Source organism: Ixodes scapularis, unplaced genomic scaffold, assembly GCF_016920785.2.
Source record: "Ixodes scapularis isolate PalLabHiFi unplaced genomic scaffold, ASM1692078v2 PGA_scaffold5__190_contigs__length_132052651, whole genome shotgun sequence".
Lineage (NCBI taxonomy): Eukaryota > Metazoa > Arthropoda > Arachnida > Ixodida > Ixodidae > Ixodes > Ixodes scapularis.
The window spans coordinates 61,238,122-61,261,981 of record NW_024609880.1 but is presented as its reverse complement, the minus strand read 5'-3'; the positions used below and the strand labels follow the sequence as shown (position 1 = coordinate 61,261,981).

The window sequence follows — 23,860 nt, the reverse complement described above, 5'->3', positions numbered from 1 at the left end:
AACTGGCATTTGCATTAATTTAGTGCAATTGAGTAACCGGCTACTTCAATATACTCACTCTGCGGATTTACTGATGTATGCTTGCTTTTCTGTTTATGGTGAATCACTGCCTTTTTTTTTGGATGCGGTGCATAGTTGTTATTGAGGTATTAATATTACACTATCATAGTTCACTAAGCGAGGTTGCCTGTAGCACCGTTGTTGTAGAAAGCCAGATTGGAATGTTGCTTCAGTGCACTACATTGTGACTAGTATATTTGTGCTATCTGAATACAAGATTGCCGTAGCACGAAGGGCATACAGACCTCTTTTTAAGAGAGACAACTTGCAGTAAAGGGTAAATAGCTTTATCTTGTTTGTACACGAGACTGTTGAATGGATCTTTCAATGATAACAAACGTGACCAGGCATCGATTCATCATAAGAGTTTTACTTTCCGTCGTCTAAATATTCTGTGGCTTTGGCTTACTTTGCGAGTTCTATCAGGCTTTCATTAAACCCGCTATTTCCGCCAAATAAAAGTCTGTTATTTCGTCGGGGGCTTGGCTAAAGATGGTGTAAAGGATCCTCCTGCTCAGCAGGTCGGGCTGGTAGAGCTTGCTTGGGTTCGTGATTCGGACGGCGTCGAGCATTTTCTTTGCCACGTCCAAGACCACAGGGTCCGGTTCTGTGGCGAGGATGTTTCGTATGTTGGACTCCATTTCGTCGGCGTAGCCCTGTGTGGAATGTAAAGGGGCTTGATTAACCCCCGCACCGACAAATTCACTCACGGCATGGTTGGAAGAGGGGACTGAAATATATAAAAAAAAAAAAAAAACTGAATAAAAGAAAAAAAAAACTACAAAAGCTACTTGTTTTAAAAAGCTCATTCGTGCAGAAACACTTGCCGCGGCATACTTGCAGGAGCTTCTTCAACATGAATGCGCAATGGGAATTTGAGCCTGACGGAAATAAAAATGATAAAGTAAACATGAATCCAATATTCTCAATTGTCACATGTGTCTTGTTGCTTGCTGACGGGCATGCTGTAATACGCTGTTCTTGATGTAGAAGTGTTCAAAACGGTTCTAAACTTCGTTCGAGGAATGCGTTCCGAGGCCTTGGAAACATTGCTAATCGAAATGCACTTTGAGACATCTTTGTCTCATGGTGAAATGAGGGGCGCTTATTTTATGGTCTATATACGTTCAAAGGAGCATTATCACATCGAACACACCAACATCTTGTTAAAAAAGTCACGAAAAGGAATTTTAAGACGAATTAAACGATTAGCAAAGAGCACCTGGTGGATGTCGCTAACGCCTCGTTTGTATAATGACCGTCTAGGAACCTTGACAGCTAGTGACGCTGAGTGTCTCGCCTCCAGCCACGACGAGAGAAGAGGCGAAGGAGGAACTCCGCTCTTCCCGAGAATGCCTTTGTGTGTTCCCTCTACAAGATGATAAAATATTAACCCGTCACCCATAAATTCGTACAAAAGCAGCCGCTTCGGTGGCTGGAACGACTAGGCCATCCCCTCGACGTCAGCCTCGCCGTAGCTTTGCTCGTCCCGAGACGACCTATGTCACGACTGCGTCGGATGTCACGTGCTCTAAGCTGGGCCTTCTCCGAGCGCTTGCTAGAGTGGGCCGTTTATAAAAAAAAAAAAAAATACAGCCACCAGACTCGAAATACAAATGTGCGATTGTCATTTACGGATATTGTGGATCATACTCAACCTATTTTTGAACACGATGAATATATTTCAAATTTAGTTGAAGCCTCCCAAATTACAAGTTTGTTATTTTTTTTTTTTTAAATCTGAGACTGAGAGGTTTTACTGGCAACGCTGAAAACGTTATTATTTTTAGGCTAGGTGGCGCAAGCTACCGCTCGTTACAAAGAGTGCAGCCGTTATGATCCAGCCATCCACCAATTCACTAGCGACACCAGTGCAGCTCGTTCCCGACGGGTTATAAAAAGCTTGACGTTGTAAAAGCCTACGTTAGCAGAACGAAAAAAAAAAAAAAAGCGGAAAATGCCGTGTTTTGGACGTTGCTTTTGGCATACCCTTCATTTGCCGTTGTCTCAATAACTGTTTTGAATTTAGAGATAATGAATAGCAGTAAGAGTAGAGCAAATGTATTGCGAAAAAATGTTTAGTTATGGGTTCTCCCAAACAAGCAATTCTATGCTTCAGCAGCTTAGAAGAATTGCTTGTTCGGGGTCTCGACAGAAAATCTCCCCCTGATGTTGAAAGTTTAGCGGCTGTTTTTGCTGCATGTTAAAACGTAAAAAAAAGAAAAAAAGATGTTTTGCACTGAACAATGTTTATTTAAGCAAGCAAAAAAGCGCCGAAAAAATACAGGGACACAGACGAAGGGAAACAGGACAAGGCGCACTCTCAACTGATGTTTAATGAAAAATTCAGACGTTATATAGCCACACACACACAAAAAAAAAATCATTTCTTTTCTATCTACTTAGCCCGCGTTTCAAAAATTCAAACTCATTTGTAGATAAGGATACCGACGTGTCACTTATACAATTCTTGTCTCTGGTCCTAATTGCATACGCCTCGTGTAATTTACACGAGGCGTATGCCTCGTGTAAATTAAAAATTTACTATTTTAATATATAATTTAATAAATTAAAAAATAAATGTAATGTTTATTTATTTTACACACCGGAAAAAAGTTTTTTTTTTTTTTTTTTTAACAGACTAGTTGGGACACGCTTGTCAAAAAAATAAAGTTCACGCGCAAAAAGTTTTTTTTTTTTTTTTTTTTTTTTTAAAGCAATGCGCAAGTCAAATCCTTTACACTTGTTTTCTCTCTAGGCATTTCGGGCGCGTAGGGGAGAGTTTGATCGGTTTGGCCTTCACGCTGAGGAATGGTCACGCTGTATGACCATTCCGTGACGTCATGGACTTTGCGCACAGAATTTGAAATAAATCTCGCGCCGTCAATATTGCTGTAAAAATTGTTTTTTCGCGTAAAATTTATTTTTTTGACACGTGTGTCTCAACCAGACTGTTCAAAAAAAATCTCGGTGGCCTTTTAAAGGCCCAGAGGTACTACATAAGGTTGTAATAATAAAAAAAAAGAAACAAGACAAATACAAATACAGTCTACGTAAAAAACAGCATTGATAAAAATGTAAAATCATGTTAGTGACCTTTTGGCGCAACAGAACGGGATCAAATGATGGAGACGATGGTTTGAGGAGGGTTATTCTATGCAATAATCGGTACTAGAAAAAAAAAATAAGCCGGTGAATGCAAGTCTTGTGGACTTTTCAAGATGGCTATGGTTGAGGCGTGAAGATGACTTATACGTATTTGGTTGTACAGCATGGTGAGTGTAAGGTGTATTGTTATAAACCGTGGAGATAATTGTGCAATGATTAGCCGAGGTTGCAGGGAAGGAATTTCGAGAGAGGACTTGAGTGCAGAGACGCTGATTGTACGTGAGTATGAGGATGTTATGAAACGGTCTGCCCTATGTTGAATTGCCGCTAAATGAATTGCTAGGTATGCCTGTGATGTATTCTAGATGGAAGATGCGATTTCTAATTTAGGCCTTGCATTTGTTTCATCCGCCAGCTTCATGCATGGGAGGCGGTATTTAAGTTTCGCCTAATGTAACCAAGTGTGCGTGACACATCAGCAGCTATTGATTCAATATGGTTTTTGTAAATGTGGTTAGATGACCGATGAATGCAGAGGTACATGTACCATGATTCCGAATTTACTAGGCAATTGTCGATGGAGTAAGAGTATAATGAAATATCGCATATTGCGGTATTCAATGGCATTAGCCAGGTTTCATTCCATGAGTTAAATTGGATGAGGTCTTCCTGTAATTTAATGCGGTCATGTAATTTTAAGATGAATGGTATGGGACACATTCATCGGCAAAGAACCGGATGCACGAAGTGTTTGTTGGCAGATCATTGATATAGGTTAAAAAACAATATTGGTGTGGTCCCAACACCTTGAACTCCGGATATTAACTCTGGCCAAACGAGAACTGAGATTGTTTGTTACTGTGTACTAGAGGCGTGATGTAAGGAATTCTTGAAAGCATGGTATAATGAGAGTTGGAAGTAGCGGCATCATATCGGTGCGATCCCAGCGGGTAGAATCTAAATATAAAACTCCTTGCAAGCCAACTCGTTATAAGTGAAATGTATAAATAAGTCAACTCATTGCAAGACATCTGATAACTGGTTACTTATCTATCTCATCAATATTTTACTTCGTCACAGAACCCGAGTTGGAATTTCGACTCGAATGTGGGATGACGGTTAATTTTTCATAACTAATAAAAACGGGTAAGAGGCGAATGGAACCTAGCGTAGCTTCAGGTCGCTAAGAAGCTATTTATTCAGTGATCGGAACCGAGTGGACTGACTTTTGTGCTACGTGTGACTACAAAGTATTAACAGTGTGTGAAGGTAGGAAAATAATGAGTGTTTTATAGACCACCAGATGGAAATAGTGATATTTTTAAATTTTTTTATGGATATCTTTGATTTGTTAATGAAAATGAATATACAGTTATTTTTGGCGGGGATTTTAGTATTGATACGTTGAGAGACTCAGCTTTAAAAAGGGCGATGGATATTATTATTCAAAGTAATAGGTGTTTAAATACAATACAAATTCCAACTCAAGTTACTGTAAACTCTGAGACATTAATTAATTAATTTATTAGCAATACTGACCGTGCAAATATAAAAGCGGGAACCATGAATTACCACCTAAGTGATCAACTTACAATATTAATGTGTTTAAAAACCAAAATTCACAAAGTAGAAATGCGTCGTTCTCGTCTCAGCATATAACCGCCTAGACCTAGGATGGAGTGAAATGTTTTGCTTAAAGGATGTTGATGGAATTTAGTTATTCAAAACCATTTATAAGCGCCATTTTCCGTACAACGTGTCAAAAGGAAGCTGGAACACTTCTTGGAGAAAACGAGTTAGAGGTGAATTCTGACGTATTTTTATCTCGCGAGGAATATCACGTTCGTTCTGCCCGAAGATATTAAACGTGAGAAAACAGGAAAAACCTCTGACCAGTCATGACGTCATCCTAGGATCTTTGGGCCGCCAAGCCAACACCACCTAGATAGCTTTCAAGCCTGCGCGTCACGTGACATGACGTCACGTCCCGGAGGCCTGCAGGGGCGCTCATTGGATGCGAGCGCCGCGTCGGCGTTTGCTTGGGGCTCGTTTCCTATCATGGTCCCACGCGAACGCTGACGCGGCACTCGCATTCAATCAGCACCCGTGCCGGCCTCCCGGACGTGACGTCAATTCAGGTGACGCGCAGGCTTGAAAGCTATCTAGGAGGTGTTGTCCAAGCGCGTGTTGCTCGTGTGGGCAGCGCGTGCATTTGCAAGCTTGCCTCTTTCTGACATTTATGAAAATAACAAGAGTGCGCGTGCATAGCTTCGACAGGCGCTGAAGATGCGCGAGAGCAGAGATTCCGAAAAACATGACATCACGCCCCGGTAAGGAAGGGCTTCAGCGGTAATTTGATGAAAATTAATTTCTGCAGCCTCCGTGCACCCAACTGAAAGATAGTCTCCACATTCGTGATCCTGGAGGTCAAATGAAGACGATTTAGTTGTTTTTTCTCAAATACAGAACCGTTTCAGTTTTCCTTTGAAGGGATACTTCAACGAAATTTGAAATATATCTGTCGTGTTCAGAAATCGGCTGAATATGATCCACAATATCGGTAAATGACAATCGCACGTTTGTATTTTGAGCCTGGTGGCTGTATTTTTTGTTATTAACTGCCCACTCTGACAAGCGCTCGGAGAGCAGCCAGCGGAGAGCACGTCACATCCGGCGCAATCGTGACGTAGATTGTCTCGGGACGAGCGAAGCTGCGGCAAGGCTGATGTCGTCAAGCCACCGAAGCGGTCGAAGCAAGTCTGCGATCGGGGCACCGCACCGCAAAGCTGCTTTTGTACCAATTTTGAGTTACTGTTTAATCTTCTGTAATCTTGTAGAGGGACAATACCGACCTCTGGGACGCACGAAAGAAATTCCCGGTGAGAGGACTGTTCTTCCCTCCCTTCTTTTCTTCTGCTGGCCGGAGGGCTGTCGGGAGGACGTGAGGTTCAAAGGATGTATAGTTCTAAGCGAGGCAGTCATCGTCACTACCCGTCAAGGTTCCTAGACGGGCATTGCGAACGAGGCTTTAGCGATACCCACCAGGTGCCCTTTGCTAATCGTTTAATTCGTTTAAAATGCCTTTTCGTGTCTTTTTTAACAAGATATTGGTGTGTCCGATGTGATGCTGCTCTTTTGAACACGCTTTTTTGAACAAAAAAAAAAAAGTGGCGAAATTTGGTTGTAATATCTCTTTGAGGACATAAAAAAAAATAGATAACCATGGACATAAAAGAAATAATGGAATATACCAGAAATATGTTAAAACTAGAGACCCCCATCACCTGCTCTCTTTTGAGACGTATTGCAACCAATTAAAGAACTGCTACGGAAGGCTAAAACCGAATGCCATTCTAAGGTTTTTAGAGATGCGAGGTCATGGGGACTTGATTTGGAAAAAAATTGAATTCAATTTTAAATTGCAATTTTAGACGTCAGTAGGTGCACGTAGCCGGGAGGAATTTGTATCTCTTATTTCTAACGTTTAATAGCTGCAAGGGCTGCGTGTGTTCTTAGTGTTAATATTCTGGGAATTGCACCTGTTTGATTTATGTATTTTGCATGTGTTTGTTGTGTTAGTATTGTGGGCACGGCACCTGTGTGATTTATGTATTTTGTATGTGTTTGTTGTGTTGGTATTGTGGGAATTGCACCTGTTTGATATATGTATTTTGCATGCGTTTGTTGTGTTCGTAATGTGGGCACGGCACCTGTTTGATTTATATATTGTGCATGTTTCGGTGCAGGGACAACGCGCGGACTGTGATTGTTGGTCTGTTACACATACCGTGTTAACCTTAATTACGCATCCTACTTCCATCTTGGTCCCGTAAGGGATCGATAGTAAGTTCAAATAATAATAATAATAATAATAATAATAATAATAATAATAATAATATTTTATTCCAGCATTTGATTTTTTTCATTATGTTCGACTCGGGTCTGTCGAAGCCAGGGTTGGCTTGTGTGACACGACCCAGCAATGATGTTAGCCAATGTGAGTGGTAGACGGGCGTTCTTGGTATGCTAATAGCAGTGACTTTAGAAGTTCAGAAATAGTTCACAAATAACAGTCAGTATAGATATATGAAATAGTTCACAAATGGCAGTCAGTATAGATATTTGAAATAATTCACAAATGGCAAAATAAGAAGCACAGAGATGATTGCTATAACTACACTATACCATCCTTCATGACAAAGTAATATTTAAACACATGGATAAATCAATGTACACTTTAAAAAAGTAATAAAAAAAAGTAAATGTTTGCAAAAAAAAAACAAAAAAAACGGATATGTGTATACAGGCATGTGTCACACAAAGATGCACAGAGGCATATATATATACACAAATTTAGATCTACAGATGCGTTCACGGATACACAAATATACAGTACTCACAGCATAGACACGGATAAAGACACAAACAAATGTCTATGTGGATTCAGCACCAACTGAAGAAACGTTCAAAGAGTTCGAAATGTTATTCGCAAAAAAAAAAAAAAAATGCATACATGGTTTTTAGCACATTTTTTTCAGGTGCTTTTTTAAAGATCGTAGAGAATCGAGTTGATTAAAAACGTCTGGTAATTTGTTGAAGATGTCAGGCACGTAAAATGAACGTAGACTCTTTCCGTAGTTGGTGTATATTCGAGGAATTATAAAGCGTTCACTATTTCTTATAGAGCGCTGAACAAAATGAGGCGTTTTAAACGGGCTATTCCAATAATGCTTTAGGATGACACATCGTTGAAAAAGAGGCAGAAAACGCGGTAGGCCCACTGATGCGAATACGTCACCATCCTGTATTAATTTGGGATCATAGGCAACGTTTTTGGCGATGCTCTTAAGAATGACATCTATTTTTGTTCTCCAAAGAGCTGAACAGTTTGCGAAGATTGTAATTCCGTAACGCAGAGCTCCATACGCGGTAGCATTAACGACCATTTTTCTGACGGAAATGGGGAGGAAGGTTTTGATGAGATATAATAAACATGATATATTTCGTAGTTTCTTAGCCAAATAATCTAAGTGTGTATTCCATGTTAAATCGCTATCGAAATAAATGCCCAAATATTTTACTGTATTTACGTATGGTACAGGCGTACAGCTGCAAGAGACACAAGACGATGAATGCAATATAAAAGGTATGTCTATGCATGTCCGCTTGAGGGGGTTACGGAAACAGACAAGTTTTGTTTTTTGCACATTCACAGATATTCGATTTGCTTCAAACCAGTTCATGACTCTTGTAGAATTTATTTGTAGCATGTTGATTGCACAGCGCAGGCTGATATGAGCAGATAGCAACAATGTGTCATCTGCATATTGGTAAACTGTACATCCTGATGTTGATCGGGCGAGATCGTTCACGTAAAGATTAAACAGCAAGGGGGACAGGACCGAGCCTTGTGGTACTCCCTTCTGTAGGCATACTTTGGCGCTTTTTTTGTTGCAAACCAATACTTGTTGCGATCTGTCAGTCAGGAAGTTTTTAAGCAACGAAAAAAATGGACCCCGAAATCCGTAATTGCAAAGTTTCTCCAACAGTATTTGGTGATTGATAGAATCAAACGCTTTTGACACACCAAGAAAGAGTGCGCACGTAAACTGATTATTATCGAATGAGGTGTGTAAAGTATCAGACATATCCTCGAGTGCCGAGATGGTGCTGCGGCCTGCGATAAAGCCGTATTGGTTAGGTGATAGAATATTGTATTTGTCAAGGAAGGCGCTCATTGTTTTAAAAATGTGTTTTTCGAGAACCAATGCCAAACAAGGAAGAATAGATATGGGACGATAGTTTTTTACAATGTCACGTGCACCATTTTTATAAAGAGGTCTGACAATTGCGCTTTTGAAATTTTTGGGGAAAACTCCGGTGTCTATAATTCCGTTTAGTATGTGGAGGAGAACACGTTTTAAGACATTAAAATTGCGAAGCAAGTCGGTAAGTTTAATATTATCTATACCAGGAGACTTATGAGGCCTAAAGCTAAACAACAACATATGAAGATCTTGTTCAGTCATGTTTGGGAGAAAGGCAGAATTTGGGCAGGGTTTTTCCAGATTTACCGCCGAAACATTTACATCGTCAGATATGCCGGAGACTGAAGCAAAAAAACTATTGACGTTATCCGCCACAGAAAGCATATTGGAATTAAAGTTTTTTTCAATAACCTCATCGATAGAGTTCCGCGTATTGCCGCCTTTTACTTCATTTACAAGAGACCAGGTTTTTGCAATATTAGTACGTGCGTCGAAGAACTTACGTTGGTAATGTTTCCGTTTCGCATAGCGTTTGAGAGCGGTTACCCGATTTCTCTGGCTTGCGTATTGTAATTTTATATCTTGGGAATTTGGTGACCGGCGATAACGCGCCCATAAGATATCTTTAAGTTTAATTTCCGATATAATATTTGCTGTCAACCAAAGATGTTGCGGTCTTCGTTTTTTTGTCTTAATGACTTTTATACTCTTCTCCGTAAAATGCGCAAGGGCATCAACTAACTTTGTGTAGGCAGTCTGACAGTTCGCGGTGGTTACTAACTGTTCCCAATCATATGAGGATATTAACTTGTCAAAAACGTGACTGTCGATAATAGCAATCTGGTTTGAAGGCTTCTTGTTTTCTTCCGATACAATACCACAGCCTATTTGGCATGCCACAAAATAATGATCAGCCAGCTTTTGTGAGATGACTGCGGATTTCACAGACGCCCCTGAACTCCTGATGTCAATATGATCGAGGCACGAAAAAACAAGCTTTCCCTTTGTAAACTCTTCTCTCGTAGGTACGTTAATAATAGGAGAAATACCGTGGTTAGAAAGAAGCGTAAGGTAGTCACATACGTTCGATCGTGTGGATTTCAGTATGTCAATATTGAAATCGCCCACAAGGCAAATGATCTCACTCTGGCCGATGTTAGCGATGTTTGCGTCAAGCTCATCTAGAAATGATTTAACATTGCTTGATGGAGGCCTATAAAACGCCAGAACCAATGTTGAAATTTGGCTATCGCACATTTTTATGGATAAGTACTCAGCGTGATTGAACGAGAACTTCAACTCAGCACAAGACCACCTCTCTTTAACGTAAATGGCTATGCCACCTCCGCGAGACGAGTTACGTGTACTAAAAAAGGACCGATATCCACACAAAGAAAATAGTTCCTTGTGTGTATCATGAATATTTATCTCAGTTAGAACAAAAACATCTACGATGTGTTTAATGTTACGAATAACAACTTGGAACTCGTCCCAGTATTTCTTGATGCTCCTAATATTTACATGTACTATCGTTACTGCTCTATTTACGAGTGGAAAAAAATTGCTTAGCGAAGAAAGATCAGTAAATTGTCGAAAATCGTTCATATAGGAACAGCAAGGGGTTAGCGATTAAACAATTTTCTCAAGGTCTCCAGCCTTAGAGACACGCACGGGAATGGAACCTTCAGCTTTTTTTGCGAATATTGTACCATTTTTAACCCACACAAAAGTATATCCTTTTTCTTTGCCCTTTGATCTCGCTTGCCAGAAAAGCTCTTTGTTTGCCTTAGTGAGGTTTTCATTAAAATATATTTTTTGCGGGTATTCTACATTAGAAAGCGAGCGGAGTTTTTTACGGGCACTCATCCATTTTTGTCTGATATCAGTAGAGGCGAATTGAACTAGGATAGGTGGGGTTGAGTCAGGCTTGGCCCGGAGGCGGCGGATATCAAGTATCTCGCTAGCCTGACAATTTTGCAAGTCTAGTTTGACTGAGAGGCTCTTCAGAATGGCACCCAAATCCTCGTTCGGAGCACAGGGAATTCCAGAAATTTCCATATTAGATTGGCGATTATCCTGTTCTTTTTCATTTATGTCGGACTGCAGTCGCTGTATCACCAATGCTTGCTCTGATACTGTCGACTGCAGAGAGCTAACTTCCGACCTCAGTAACTTAACTTCACTTTCATTGGAGCTGACACGTGCGAGAATTGTGTCATATTGTTGGGATAAGAACGTTATAGAAGTCTGAACAGCTCCTACGGTCTCTTTTAGGGCCTCAACTGTAGGTCTCATTGATAATAGGACTTCAACGTTTGATGGTAGATCACTAAGCCTGTCAACACTGTCTTTCAGATTATGCAGAAGATCAAGTTTCTTGTTGACGGCAGCAAGTTGAACCGATATCGTGTTGTCATCATCCTGGGATATCGACTCTGACTCGGTATCAATGAAACTCGAGTGAGTTCTAGATTTCCTGCATGGGCCACATACCCAGATTTTGCGTTTTGCTTTGCCCATCGTCTTAAATGTACTCTCCGCAATGTGAGAGCATCGTTGGCCAAGATGGTACTGGCTGAGGCACTCGGAGCATTTCATGACTCTCCCATCGGTAGGAAGGGGGTCAAGACAGGCACGGCAACTAAGAGACATTTTAACTATAAAAGACGACACAAAATAAGATATAAAAATTGAAGGCCACACTCTGCAGTTCGCGGTCAACTTAGACTACAGTACACAAACGAATCAGACGCTCACCTGCCGCAAACAGTGTGTGTGCCAAGGGTGAATGGGAAATATGAACCGCTGACTAAAGCACAACAGTTCAAGGAAGCTGTCTATGAAGCACAAAATCCAGGGTGCGCGATGTCGCTGCTCCAGTATGCGGTGTCTGCCACCATCAAGCCGGTATGGCTTGATTACAGCTCTTCACGGCGATGCCGGCGGGTTTCAAACCAGCACAATGTTCTTGCCCTGCCTGTAGGTACAGGGCGACAACGTTGAACCCACAGCGAGTGTGGGTGACCGCTTATAGGCTAAGTTGCCGATTTGAAGCACCGTTGACATGGATGTGCTGTGGAGTGATTTCAGCCACCATCAAGCCTGTATGTCTTGATTACAGCTATTCACGGCGGCGCCGACGGTTTTAAGACCAGCACAGCCTTTTTGCCCTGCCTGAACAGGACGAGAATCCACAGCGAGTGGGGATGATCGCTCATAGGCTAAGATTCCGAGTTGAAGCAACGAGGACATGGATATGATGTGGAGTAGGACCAATGTACAGCACCGCAGCCATCTTAAGCGATGAAGCAGAAGGCCGAAGTCAAAGCGACGATTTGGCTAGAATCCACAATAGTTGAAGACTTCCTCACGTTGGATCCTAACCCGCAACCCACCTTGATGTAATACCTGTGGGAGGGGGGGTGCCAAGTCTTCGGCACCCCCCCTCCCACAGGTATTAATAATAATAATAATAATAATAATAATAATAATAATAATAATAATAATAATATTATTATTATTATTAATAATAATAATGCATTTATTTCCCATTCTGCTTGGTACAAAACGGTAGGACGTCAGGACAAAAAGCTGCGGTTGCAGCTTGGCGAGGTCCTGGCGCTCTAGCGCACTTTGGCGGGAAAGCAGCACTGCAACCACGCCGAAAATAAATTATGTCATGGTTTCATCAGTAAACAACAACTATAGACTTCAGAGCGATCTAGAGGAAACTGGCCACTATGCTGAAAATGGTTAAAGCCTCCAAATAAGATGCAGATTAATTCAATTCACCAGAAAACAATCCTTGATATCAGAGCAGTCTACTATAGATAGGGTTCCGCGTTTTCGGTTTTTATTTTTTCCAACTTCGCCGTACTTTTCTCGGTGTTTACTTTAAAATTCAATTTTCCTTTTTTTTCGGTGGGTATTTATTCCCAAAAAAAGTTTACCAGTTTTTTCCGGTGAATATGAAAGAAACACCATCGAACACCGGATCAGATGATCCTTGTAGCTGTCATATTTGTGATCACTAAAAGAATAACGGCACATATACATATGTGGTCTTCGCTGCAACTTCTGTCAGGACACACCTCAAAATCGCGAGACTCGCGGGCATAATCTTTAACGCGCTTCTTTTTCTTTCTCATTCTGACGACGTGACCGTCTAATGTGATGACCGTACAAAAGCCAACGGAATGGCAAAAAAGAAAAAAAAATCCATTGAATTTATGTTTTTAATCACAGGGAAGTTTGAGAGAGATTGTTAAGAAAGGTATTAACGGCGTTCCTCCATGTCCTCTGAAGTGCATGAAGCGAAAAACCTTATACCAGCCCAAATCCGAACTTTATTTTTTAGGACCGGGAACTTGACACACTAAGCCCGATCACATAAAGGACACACATGTCCCGCGGCCAATTCAAGACCTCTTTTGTTGCATGTTGAACCTTGGAAGAGGGCAATCACGAAGTCGTCACACAGTGTCGAACCTTGCAAAGCCCCCCCCCCTCCTCCTCTCTCTCCCCTTCCCCCACCCACCTCGACGCGGCCCTAAAAAACTGACCTTTTTCGGCTAAAACCGAATTTTAGAAAAGGGATTAGACGTACATTTATCGGTTTTTATTGGTTTAGACCGAAAACGCCGAATCTACAAACGGACCTTTTTCGGTAAAAACTGAATTTTCGAAAATGATTCCGCCTTAGTTTTATCGGTTTTTATCGGTTTAAACCGAAAAACTATGAACAACGAAGTGACTGAACCCGTTTTCTTGTACAAATATCTTGGCACCAGATTAGCTTCTAACCTTTCTTGTAAAACCCATATTGAAACCATTCACGAGAGGAACCCTACGAGGTGCCCCTCCACATGTTCAAAAAATGGCGTGCAAAACTTACATTAAACATAAAATAAAGTATGCTGCAGCTATTTGGTACCCCATCAATCACACGTTGTCGACACATTATGGAAGCAGTGCAAAACCGGGCCACTCGTTTCATCTTATCATCATAGGGTCATTTCGCCAGTGTTTCTACTTTACAAGATAAACTCGGTCAAATCCATTTGAACTATCGAAGGAAACTCTCCCGATACGACCTCTTTCACAAAATGTATTACTTGCTCTGGCCTGGAGGACTCTTTGCTATCACCCCCACAAATATCTTCCACATAAAGGACTCCTGCGCTACCAAGCCATTTGTTCGGTAAGACCAATGCTTGTAATGAATCCTTTCTTCCCTTACCATTTCCGAATGAAACCAGTATAGTTACCATCGACAACCCAACAACGTTCCTAAATGCCCTTCAAATCCATCTTTAGTGAGTGCTCTTTCAGTTGTAGTAAATTTTGTATAACTTCTACTTTATATCCATTCTACATTATTCTTCCGTTTTTTGAACTGCCCCCCCCCCCCCTTTTATGTAATGCCCTAACTAGGCCTTTAAAGTGGAAATAAATGAAAAATAAGTGGAAACCGGATGTCAACCGGTTTCCGTTTCTAACAAGCAGGAGCCGGTTGTAAGGGAAGCTTATCAAACGGACGGAAGCGATAGAACAGTCATACACATCCGCACTAAACCCACGATAACGTCTCCATATACTTACGTTGTTAATATTTAGTGTTCTTTGTTTTCGGTGTATATCTTTATCTTGAAATTCGGGAGTGTTTTTTCGGCCTCTATTAATTTTTCCGGAATCGGCGTTTTCCGGTGTCTATTTTCAGTGCTTTCAACGGAAAGTAAGAAAACGCAAGGAAGTGTCCCACGTGGATGGGCCTTGTGTGCATATTTGTTGTTTTTTGCGTACCTTGGAGTAGACGTCCTTAATGCTGTCTGGTAGCTTTTCCCACATGGCCTTGTAGGAATTGAGCAGCGTGCTGGGCTCCGTCTGCGGCAGCCGGTATAGGTTCGGCTCTACGGCAACGACGTAGATTCCGAACTTGAGCAGTTCCCGCCGCAGGACCTCGGTGAAGCAGCGAACGGCGAACTTGCTCATGCAGTAGGGGCCCGTGCCCGGGACCGAGATGCGGCCCCAGACGCTGTTCACTATGACAAAGCGCCGACCGTAGTATGGCGATTCGCGGAGCAAGGGAAGAAAGGCCCGGGCAACGCGCGCCACGCACAGCACGTTCACCTGCGAAGTTATAACAGGATGGTTGTTGATGCTTGGCATCCTATGCGAAAAAAAACGCGGAATCACTGCGCTAGAGAAGCTAGAGACGGATGCCCGCCGTCTGACATTCCGGAGAAAAGAACTGTACTGCGTACGCTCAGTACGCCTTCCATAGCCCAGTAGACAAAGATGGCTAAGCGCAGAAGGTCGTTTTTAAGCATGGCATGGTAAATTCCAAGTAGCAATTATTATAGCGCCGCAGTGCGTGGAAGCGTTTTGAAACTACAATAACATTAGAAAGTTTTTTCCGAGCGCTTCAGCCGTCTGAACACTGCAGGCTATGTTGGCGGCGCGCACGCACAGTTGCGGCGTCTTCGATGCGGAGAACGCAGCGGAGGAAGAGAAACGGTCTCCGAAAACTACCTATTGTATGCATCTAGTTGACGTTGGTGTCACCTTGTAACTACCTATTCTATGCACTATCTTAGGCAGTATACGTTTGGATATGGTTGACGTTGGTTTCACCTCGTACGTCCAGCGCATGTCTTCGTCGTTGTACCACTCGAGCTCCCCTAGCGAGACGACGCTGAGGTTGATGATGACGGCCCACAGTTGGTTCTCGTTCTTGCAGAGCGTTCGGACCATGCTCTCGAAGACGACGAGGGACTCCGGCTGAGTCACGTCCGTCTGAATGACGTACACCCGCTCCGAGCAGACCTCCTTGATGTGACGGCTGCCGTCGCTTTGCTCGTTTACGCAACCGGCCACCACCTGCATGGGGCGTAGGAGGTTGTAGGAGATGCGAGAGGGTGCTGAACGAAGCCGCGAGAAAATACGCCATTTTACGAGTACATGTAGAATTATGATGGTATTTAAAGTCTTTTACTAATAAAACGTCAGATGACGTTCCAGGATGTATCATGATATTTCTTTTGTCTTCCGGGGAAATGTATGCATTTTTTTTTGTATGCACATGCTTATGTAATTAGTAATTAAACTCATGCAAAAGACAGCTCGTAATGCAGCAGAATTGCTAGAGGTCTATCTACGCCATGCCAGGAACGTTGGTAGATCTTAAATTTGTTTTGAATATTAGTCTTATTACAGTTTATAGAAAAGAAAATACTGATAAAGAGGAAGTCTGGGGATGGATACCGTTCATAGCAAATGATAAGCTCACACTTATTGTATTTTATGAACAACAGCTTTGATCGTGTAGAATGAACATTGCGAAAGTGCCGTGGAAGCTCGCCATCAGCTCGTGCTCATATGCCACGAACTCAGCAATGAGCGCAAGGGAATATCCAAGCAGGAGCAGGCTGCTTTTAAGGGCGGTCGCTTGATCGATGGTCTTGTCTTACTGTAAAGCCACGTCGGTCCAGCTCGATGGCCAGGCGGTTCCCGTAGCCGCTGTCGCAGCGGGTGACCACCACGACCTTCCCTTTGGGTGTGACCGTCTTGTAAGCAAGCAGGTAGAGCAGCCAGACGGTCGTGTAGTGGGATGCGATCACCAGCACCACGCTCAGGGAGAGGAAGTAGGCTAGGTTGCGCACGGGCGGAACAAGGTAGAGGACGGAGAACAGCAGCGTAAACACCGTCACCACCGTGGCCGCGTAGAACTGCATCCTGATCTTGCAGACGTTCTCTGGGAATGCGCTGGTGGCTTGAGGATCCTTTATAGGTGCGACGATTCGTTATCGGCGCGTGCTTGCAGGCCAACCGGTACGGGCCTTCGGCCCTACTGCGAACTCTCGAATCTGCTGAGCCAAATAAATGGAAGGAAGTGAAATTACATTCCTTGTCGCTTTGTCTTCTTCGTCTTTTCTCTATTCTTTCTCGCGCTGCGCTGCGCCGCAGAACCAATGGATCCTGGGTTCAGCCACCCTCCCTACAAAACATTTATAATGCTATCGCTGATAATGGGAGCGTGAACAGCCCGCCATACTTTAGTGGCATAATAGAGGACAAAAGCACAAAAGACGCGGACAGGTAGAAGAACCGGACAGGACAGGACAGGGCAAAGCGCTACTATCAACTGTCGTTTTTTTAATGTGAAAGAGGAGAGCGAACCTGGAGATTTTTTTTAGTGATAGAAAAGGAAGAGGAAGGTTGCTGTCAAAGCAAAGAAACTAAAGGAAGGAAAATATTATTTTTGATGAAAAGCTATAAAGAAAGAAAAACAGGACTGGGTAAATGAGACTAGAGAAAGAAAAACAGAACAAAAAACAAACAATGAAGAACAAAATTAGAGAAAAAACAAGTTTAAAGGAAAATCCAAAAGAGAAATAAGAAATTGAAAAATTGTAGCTTTTTAAGAAAACAAATAGAGGTACTGGAGTTCTTTGTCAGATAAGGCTATACTGGCGGTGCACTAATGCAAGCGCCCCCACTTGCTTTGATGATTTGAGCCTCACAGATCCCCCTGGCTCTCGGGTTGTGTTGCTTGAGGATTCTGGTTTTAGCAAACCCAGGGGTGCATTTGCAGTCTCGAATATGTTGGGCGAGGTGTCTTGCCGGAGATGATTTTAGTGAAAAGCGTGTTCACGTAGTCTGATGTTGACTTACCGGCTAGATTGGCCCACATGCACTTTCCTACAGGACAGCGGAATCTTTTAGACGACCGCTATATGGCAGGTGACATACTTGTGCGTGTGCTGAACCCTGCATTGGTCTTCTAGATGTTTCTCAGAATTGACCTTGGGACACAGCCTCTTGAGCTTGTCCGGAGCAGATATAGCTACATTGACTCCGAGCCTGGAGGTTACCCTCTTCAAGTTGTGTGTTATTTTATGAATGTAGGGAACAACAGCAGGCCAGTTTTTCCAAACAGGTCGTTCTTGTGCTTTGCTGGAAGCTGCCAAACTTTCAGCAGCATCCAACACTATAAAACTGGGATATCCAGGGTCAACTAGCCTTTGCACTTGTGCCTCGAAGCTTCTCTTTGCTGAGCGTTCACAAGATTTCTTCAGTGACGCGTTCAAGCAGCTTTTTACAATCCCTCTTTTGATTAACTTAGAATGAGCCGAGTCATATGATAGACGCCTTTTTCTGGACCGTGGGTTATACATCCAACAGGTGTAATGCTTTGAAATAGAAGCTGCAAATCCAGAAATTGGAGCATGCTGTTGTTTGGCACCTCGTCTGTGAAGGTCAAACCTTGAGCCCTTTCGACAAATGTGCTGCGCATGTCGTTGATCTCCCGCGTTTCACCTTGCCCAGGCTGATCGTTCAACAGAACCAGATAATCATCTACATACCTGAAGACACGCGAAACCTTGCTGTTTTACAGGTTCGTGGCGATGTCCCGTTCACATTGGGACAAAAAAAAATGTTGCATAAAACGGGGGCTACACAGAATCCTATAAAGATTCCCTTTCTTTGTACATAAGCATTCCCGTTGAACGCAACCACCGTGGAAGCAAGGTAGAATCTCAGGAGTTCTATAAAAGACTCCACCGGTGGGCCACATTGATTTTGAAAAGAAACTGTTCCATTTGCTAAGATACATTCACTTACTGCCGACTTTACTGGCACAGCTGCATTAGAAGATGCTTTGGTGCAGACTAGGATTGGAATGCGAAATATATATCCCAATTCCTAGATTGAAAAAAAAAAATAAAGAAGCGAGATAGTGGAGCTTGTCTGGGCTGGTGAAATGGACGGCACCTAGCGGCTAAAATGGAAAGCTGTGACGCCAAATTCACTCGCCAGCCTCCCCAGCGAATCAGATGTTTGCAGCATTTGGCGGTCGAAATACGAAGCCGTGAAAGTGGGTTCGTAAACACGTGATAAAAATCGCCAATACAGAAGGTCAGATTTAGTGTCGCAACCTTTTTTGTCCGGGGGGTACACTCACCTTTTAGATATATTGCATCAGACCTGCGCCATTTTATTTACGATGGCAAAACGTTGTAATTCGCCGCCTGGAATATCTCTTCCCACAATTCAGAAAACTACCGTGCAAGACGGTATGGATGTCGAGTAATATATTAAAGGAACATTATATGAAGCTTTCTGCAGCACAATCACTGGTACTTTGAGTTAAAAACGAAATAATTTTTCAGCTTTTTTCTCATTAGGTGTTTTTCTTAACTCAAAAGCGAAATGAGAGATCACATGGTCATGACGTAGTATTTAACCAAACGCGATGACTCCAAGCACCTTATCCAAGCTTACGCCGTGCTTTTAACCACACCCTGCAACTTGACATTCGCAAGTGATGATTAGCGCCATAACGGTATGCACTGGCCACGAACGCGAATCCAAATATTCGTCGACGGATTGATTGCTGACGAGCGCATACGTCCGAGTGACGCAGTGCTCGTGTCCAATACGTAAGCTGGCAAACGTGCTTTGGGTACCACGGATGAATCACAGTGAAAAGGCAGAGAGCTTTCGAAAGAAAAGAGGTACAAAATAGTCCGCCATATTTTAGAAGCTTCGTATCGAAAAGCAGGCTTTTGACTTTCTACCCTCTTTCTCTAGGTTATGCGATTAGTAAGATGTCAATCCGAAATCATTTATCCCAACCCATAATTCATTTCATGGCACCTTTAATATTAATAAATTGAAATTGTCTCATTTAATTTCTACAGGAAAACAGACGATTCATAACTTGTTTACAGAGTATTGGCCAAAAGCCTCTTTCGGTAAGTTCCAACAACTCTCAGAAACAGTAACATGCAATAACTAAGCTGTGCTATTCATAAACAAACGCTAAAAAATACCTGGCATTTTTAAGTTTTTTTGGGGAATTTGCCGATTCTAATATATAGCATTGAGAATGTGGGTAATATTCACGAGGTGAAAATATTTATATCATTACGACATAGCGCTTTCACCCCAGCTTTCCACCATCATTTTTCTTTTTCTCTCATTCTCACTTAAGAATTTCGCGCCAACTTGGTCAAACTCACTCCGCGCGCCCTTTCGTCTGGTGACAGTTCACCCCCTTTAATATCTTCATGCTAGAACATGCATGAATGCCAAACAAGCTTAGAAAACTGCACTTTTGTTATACATTTTAATAGGCGGGCTTACTTCATGTGAACCCAGGAAGTAAAACATTATTGTATATTTAATTTGCCCTTGTTGCTGAGAACAACATAGCGGGCGTGGTAACTAATCCGTAAACGATTCTCGACTGATAACAACTTCAGTAGAAAATCAGAGTACCTACAGTCACCAACAATACGAAAAACCTATTCGACGAGGCAGTTTTAAGCGACTCTGCTGCATTCGCTTTGACGAGGCGCGCATAGCTTAAAAATGAAAATGAAGGTTTGTTCTATTCTCTCTAAAAGTGTCTCTAACCAAATAGCGCTTAGCACGACCACAGAAACTGTCTCGATGAATGGGTTTTTCATATTGAGGGAGACTGTACGCTCATGACAACGAACAATATAAAATGTACGACACAAAAACGAAAATACCTCCGTGCAGGGAGCCCGACTCGGGAGCTTGTAGAGCACATACATTTTATAGAACTTTTATTTATTTTGTATACTTTGAGAACTTGCAGGTATAGTAAACTCGGAGCGTGCAAAACAAACAACACTTTCAGAGAAGAACAGTCAACACGATCAAATTGAAGACCCTTCAGAAGAAATAACAGCGTCAAAAATAAAGCTAAATTGTAAAAATAAAAAGGAAAGAAAAACACAATGACAAGATCAGGCACGGTAAATAATTGTGCTCCGACAAATCCGGTACTCCCGGCGTGGACTCGAGCTGGAACCACGTGGCAGTGACATCACCAGTCAATTTTCGTTGTCAACACGCTTGTTGCCCCGAGCAACCTACGCGTCCATGGAACGGGACAGGCAGACAACATCCATTCGGCAGCTGCAATGGGGGTGCGACTTTAGTGGCTCGTTAAGCTACACTCTGCCGCTCTCGTCTACATAGCTCTGCTCTGGGTAAGTCCACTCGATTTTCGTTTTTCACTTCCCTCATCTTCGTCTCATAACTAAAACGTGCCGAGTGCGTTGTTGTGCTTCTTGACTCGATGTGTTATGCGTAGTTGTTGACACGAAACTTCCAATTAAAATTGGTAAACAAAAAAGTTAGGGCGCAAACAAGCTGGTGAAGGTTTAACATCTTAAACAAAACCCCGAGACAGGGGGAAAAAGGACAACATAACACAAAGTGTTGTGTTGTCCTTTTTGTTGCGCTGTCCCCCCCCCCCCCCCCCCCCCCTCCCCCCAGTCTCGGGGTGTTGTCCAAAATGTTAAAATTAATTGATATCAGTCTACAAAATCTGATGCGTTTACTTTCTTGCAAAGCACTTGGAAATTCCAATAAAATAATGAGGCTGAAAAAAATGTTTATATCGCCCCACATACACACAAAAAAAATAAACAGAACAAAACAGTCTGCGCTGTGACACTAAACATAACGCCTCACGAGCTTACGTCATGCTAGGTGTAACAGCGCTCACTGCTTTTCAAGTGTTCACATATTTTGATCCTCGTAGGCGCCAAGCTCTCTCCTTAGTACAGCAACAACACAAAAAAGACAAGGACACAAGGTGGAGACGCACAATGGACGAACAACGGCACCCTTAATTAATTGTTCTTCTTTGTACGTCTCCTCTTGTCCTTGTCATTTTTAGTCCTTCCGCTGCTCTTATGAATCACCAACTCGCCCAAGCTTCAATTTTATGGGGGGATTGGTGGCCGAGTGGGCCAGCGCACACTAACTCGGAGCACGTGGAGCGAAAGCTCTTGCTGCAGAACCCAGGAATCCTCGGCTCAATCCCCACGCCTGCCCGCTTCGATGTGGATTAGCATCGTACCGGCGTGAGGTCGTGTATCACCAATGCCTGGTGCACGTTAAAGACCCCAGGCTAGTGGCTTGTACTGCACATTGGCTAAATATCTCATCTACAGCTGCAAGACAAGTTGCCCGTTGAGGCAGATTAAGTTTCAGGTGTAGAAGGGTGGTAAGCTGGACTATAGTTGGTACCGATTACACGTGAATGAAATCAGCGAACAACGTTAGGACAGTTTCCTAACGCTGTTCGCTGATTTGAATCATGTGTAAGTTGTAGGCTTTATGAACATACGCACACCCCAATTTTCTTTTCTTAACATCCCTCCGTAGATTGCAGCTAATAGCTCTCCCGAGTGCTTTGCGGGAAAGTCGATGCTCCAGGCCTCTTAGAGTTCATGAACTGCAGTCATTATTTTAATCTTGAACTTTTAGCCCTCACCCGCGACTCGTGCGTTTTATGTACCCGGTTCTTAGTTTTTGTTGTCTTTTCGACAGGTGCCGAGGATACAGACGGAAACATGCAGTCACCGAAATAATTAATTGTTTCCCCAAACGTTTGCACTAATGTCCGACCACAAATCTGCGTCTCGTAAATTCATGCGCGACGACGAAGATCCAAACCCCATCACGCCACCTCTTCCACATGACACCGGGTCACCATCTTCGGACACATCCATCTCCTCGGATCCCTTTCCGCCCCGTGACGAGCGACCGCGGTCTTCAGACAGCGCTCCTGCTACTCCAGAAGCCTCGGATGAGGTCAGACTACCGGGTGCTGAACCGACTGTTTTCGCTGATTCACCAGTACCGGCAGACGACACCAGACTGGTGTCTTCGGATGGTTCCGCTTCCGCAGTCACGTCAACGTCGGAAGACGTGCAATCACCATCCTCAAACGCGTCGAAAGATCCGAAAGAGACGGAGTTGAGTCCTTGGTTAATATGGTACCTCCACAAGGACATCGAGTGGCGGAAACGCCTTCAGGAGCAGCGCGAGTCTCGCAGTCGGCGTCGTCTGCAGCGCGAGATGAGTGCTCAGCTGAAAGCCAAGCAGAAGGCAGAAGCCGAGCGCGTGTTTCGTTCCTGGTGCAAGGCGAAGACGGAAGAGAAGAGGGAGGTGACGCTCGAGAAACAGCGCAGGCAAGAGGAGCTGGAAGCGGACAAACTACGAAAAAAACAACGGTTGCGAGAGTTGTCCAAGCAAAAGTACAGGGAGTGGTTGGAGACCAAGAAAGAACGAGGTGAGAGCTGCAGACGGAACACGATTGTGAGGGGCCCTGGTCTTTGTAACCAGTACTGAAACGATTCACGTCGGCTATAGTCACTGACAGCTGATCATGTTCACGCATTTGTCTTTGTGATTCTTCCTTTGGTGTTCTTATCAGATAATGCCTCAACTCCATTGGCTGCAGAGCTATAATTACATGCTCGAGAGTCGGGACTCACCACGCCTTGGGTTTCTTAAGCTTTGATTGACTATAAGTCCGTACATAGCCGACACATTAATCGGAGTCAGCGTGCCTGTGCTTGACGTAGGCAAGCACCAGTATGCAAATTGCTAGCATTTCTTATGGGAGAGGTAAACGCAGTTTTAAATTTTTTTGAAGGTTTTTTCGCTTAATTGATATTTCTGGTAATTCCGTCGTTAAGTATAACCATAACAAAGCATCGGGCGTTTCTGAGGCGAAAATGCTCTCCTAGCTGTTAATCACGTATTCCAGTCATGGGCTATGCCTGGAACATATTCCAGACACCATAGTCGTCACCACCAAAAGCGAAAGATTTTATAATTAAAAGTGCGCAAAAGAATACGCCCCAGTCAGCATTGCCAAAGCATTGCCGAAAAATACGCCCACTTTTTTTTATTTTTTTTTATAACACATAGACATAGTTTACTATATACACCAATGTTCTCAACACTTTTGTTTCTCAGTTCGTTCTGCTACTGGTGGGTGTGACTTTCACCTCAACTACTGTTTTGAATAAGTGTAGCTCGAGTAGATGCGAGACAAGTAAGAAGTTAAATTTTTTCTAAACAAAATA

The 23,860-nt window shown here is 42.9% G+C and overlaps 1 protein-coding gene across 1 annotated transcript; it reads right to left on the bottom strand.

The window, feature by feature from the left end:
• Window positions 1-482: 482 nt before the first annotated feature.
• Window positions 483-16,684, bottom strand: LOC8025010 (short-chain dehydrogenase/reductase family 9C member 7). Its single transcript, XM_002407762.5, has 4 exons — window positions 16,406-16,684; window positions 15,570-15,815; window positions 14,739-15,065; window positions 483-716 (listed from the first exon to the last, which is right to left on the bottom strand). The coding sequence occupies exons 1-4, from the start codon at window positions 16,667-16,669 to the stop codon at window positions 483-485; spliced, it is 1,071 nt and encodes a 356-aa protein (XP_002407806.3). The 5' UTR covers window positions 16,670-16,684.
• Window positions 16,685-23,860: the final 7,176 nt, after the last annotated feature.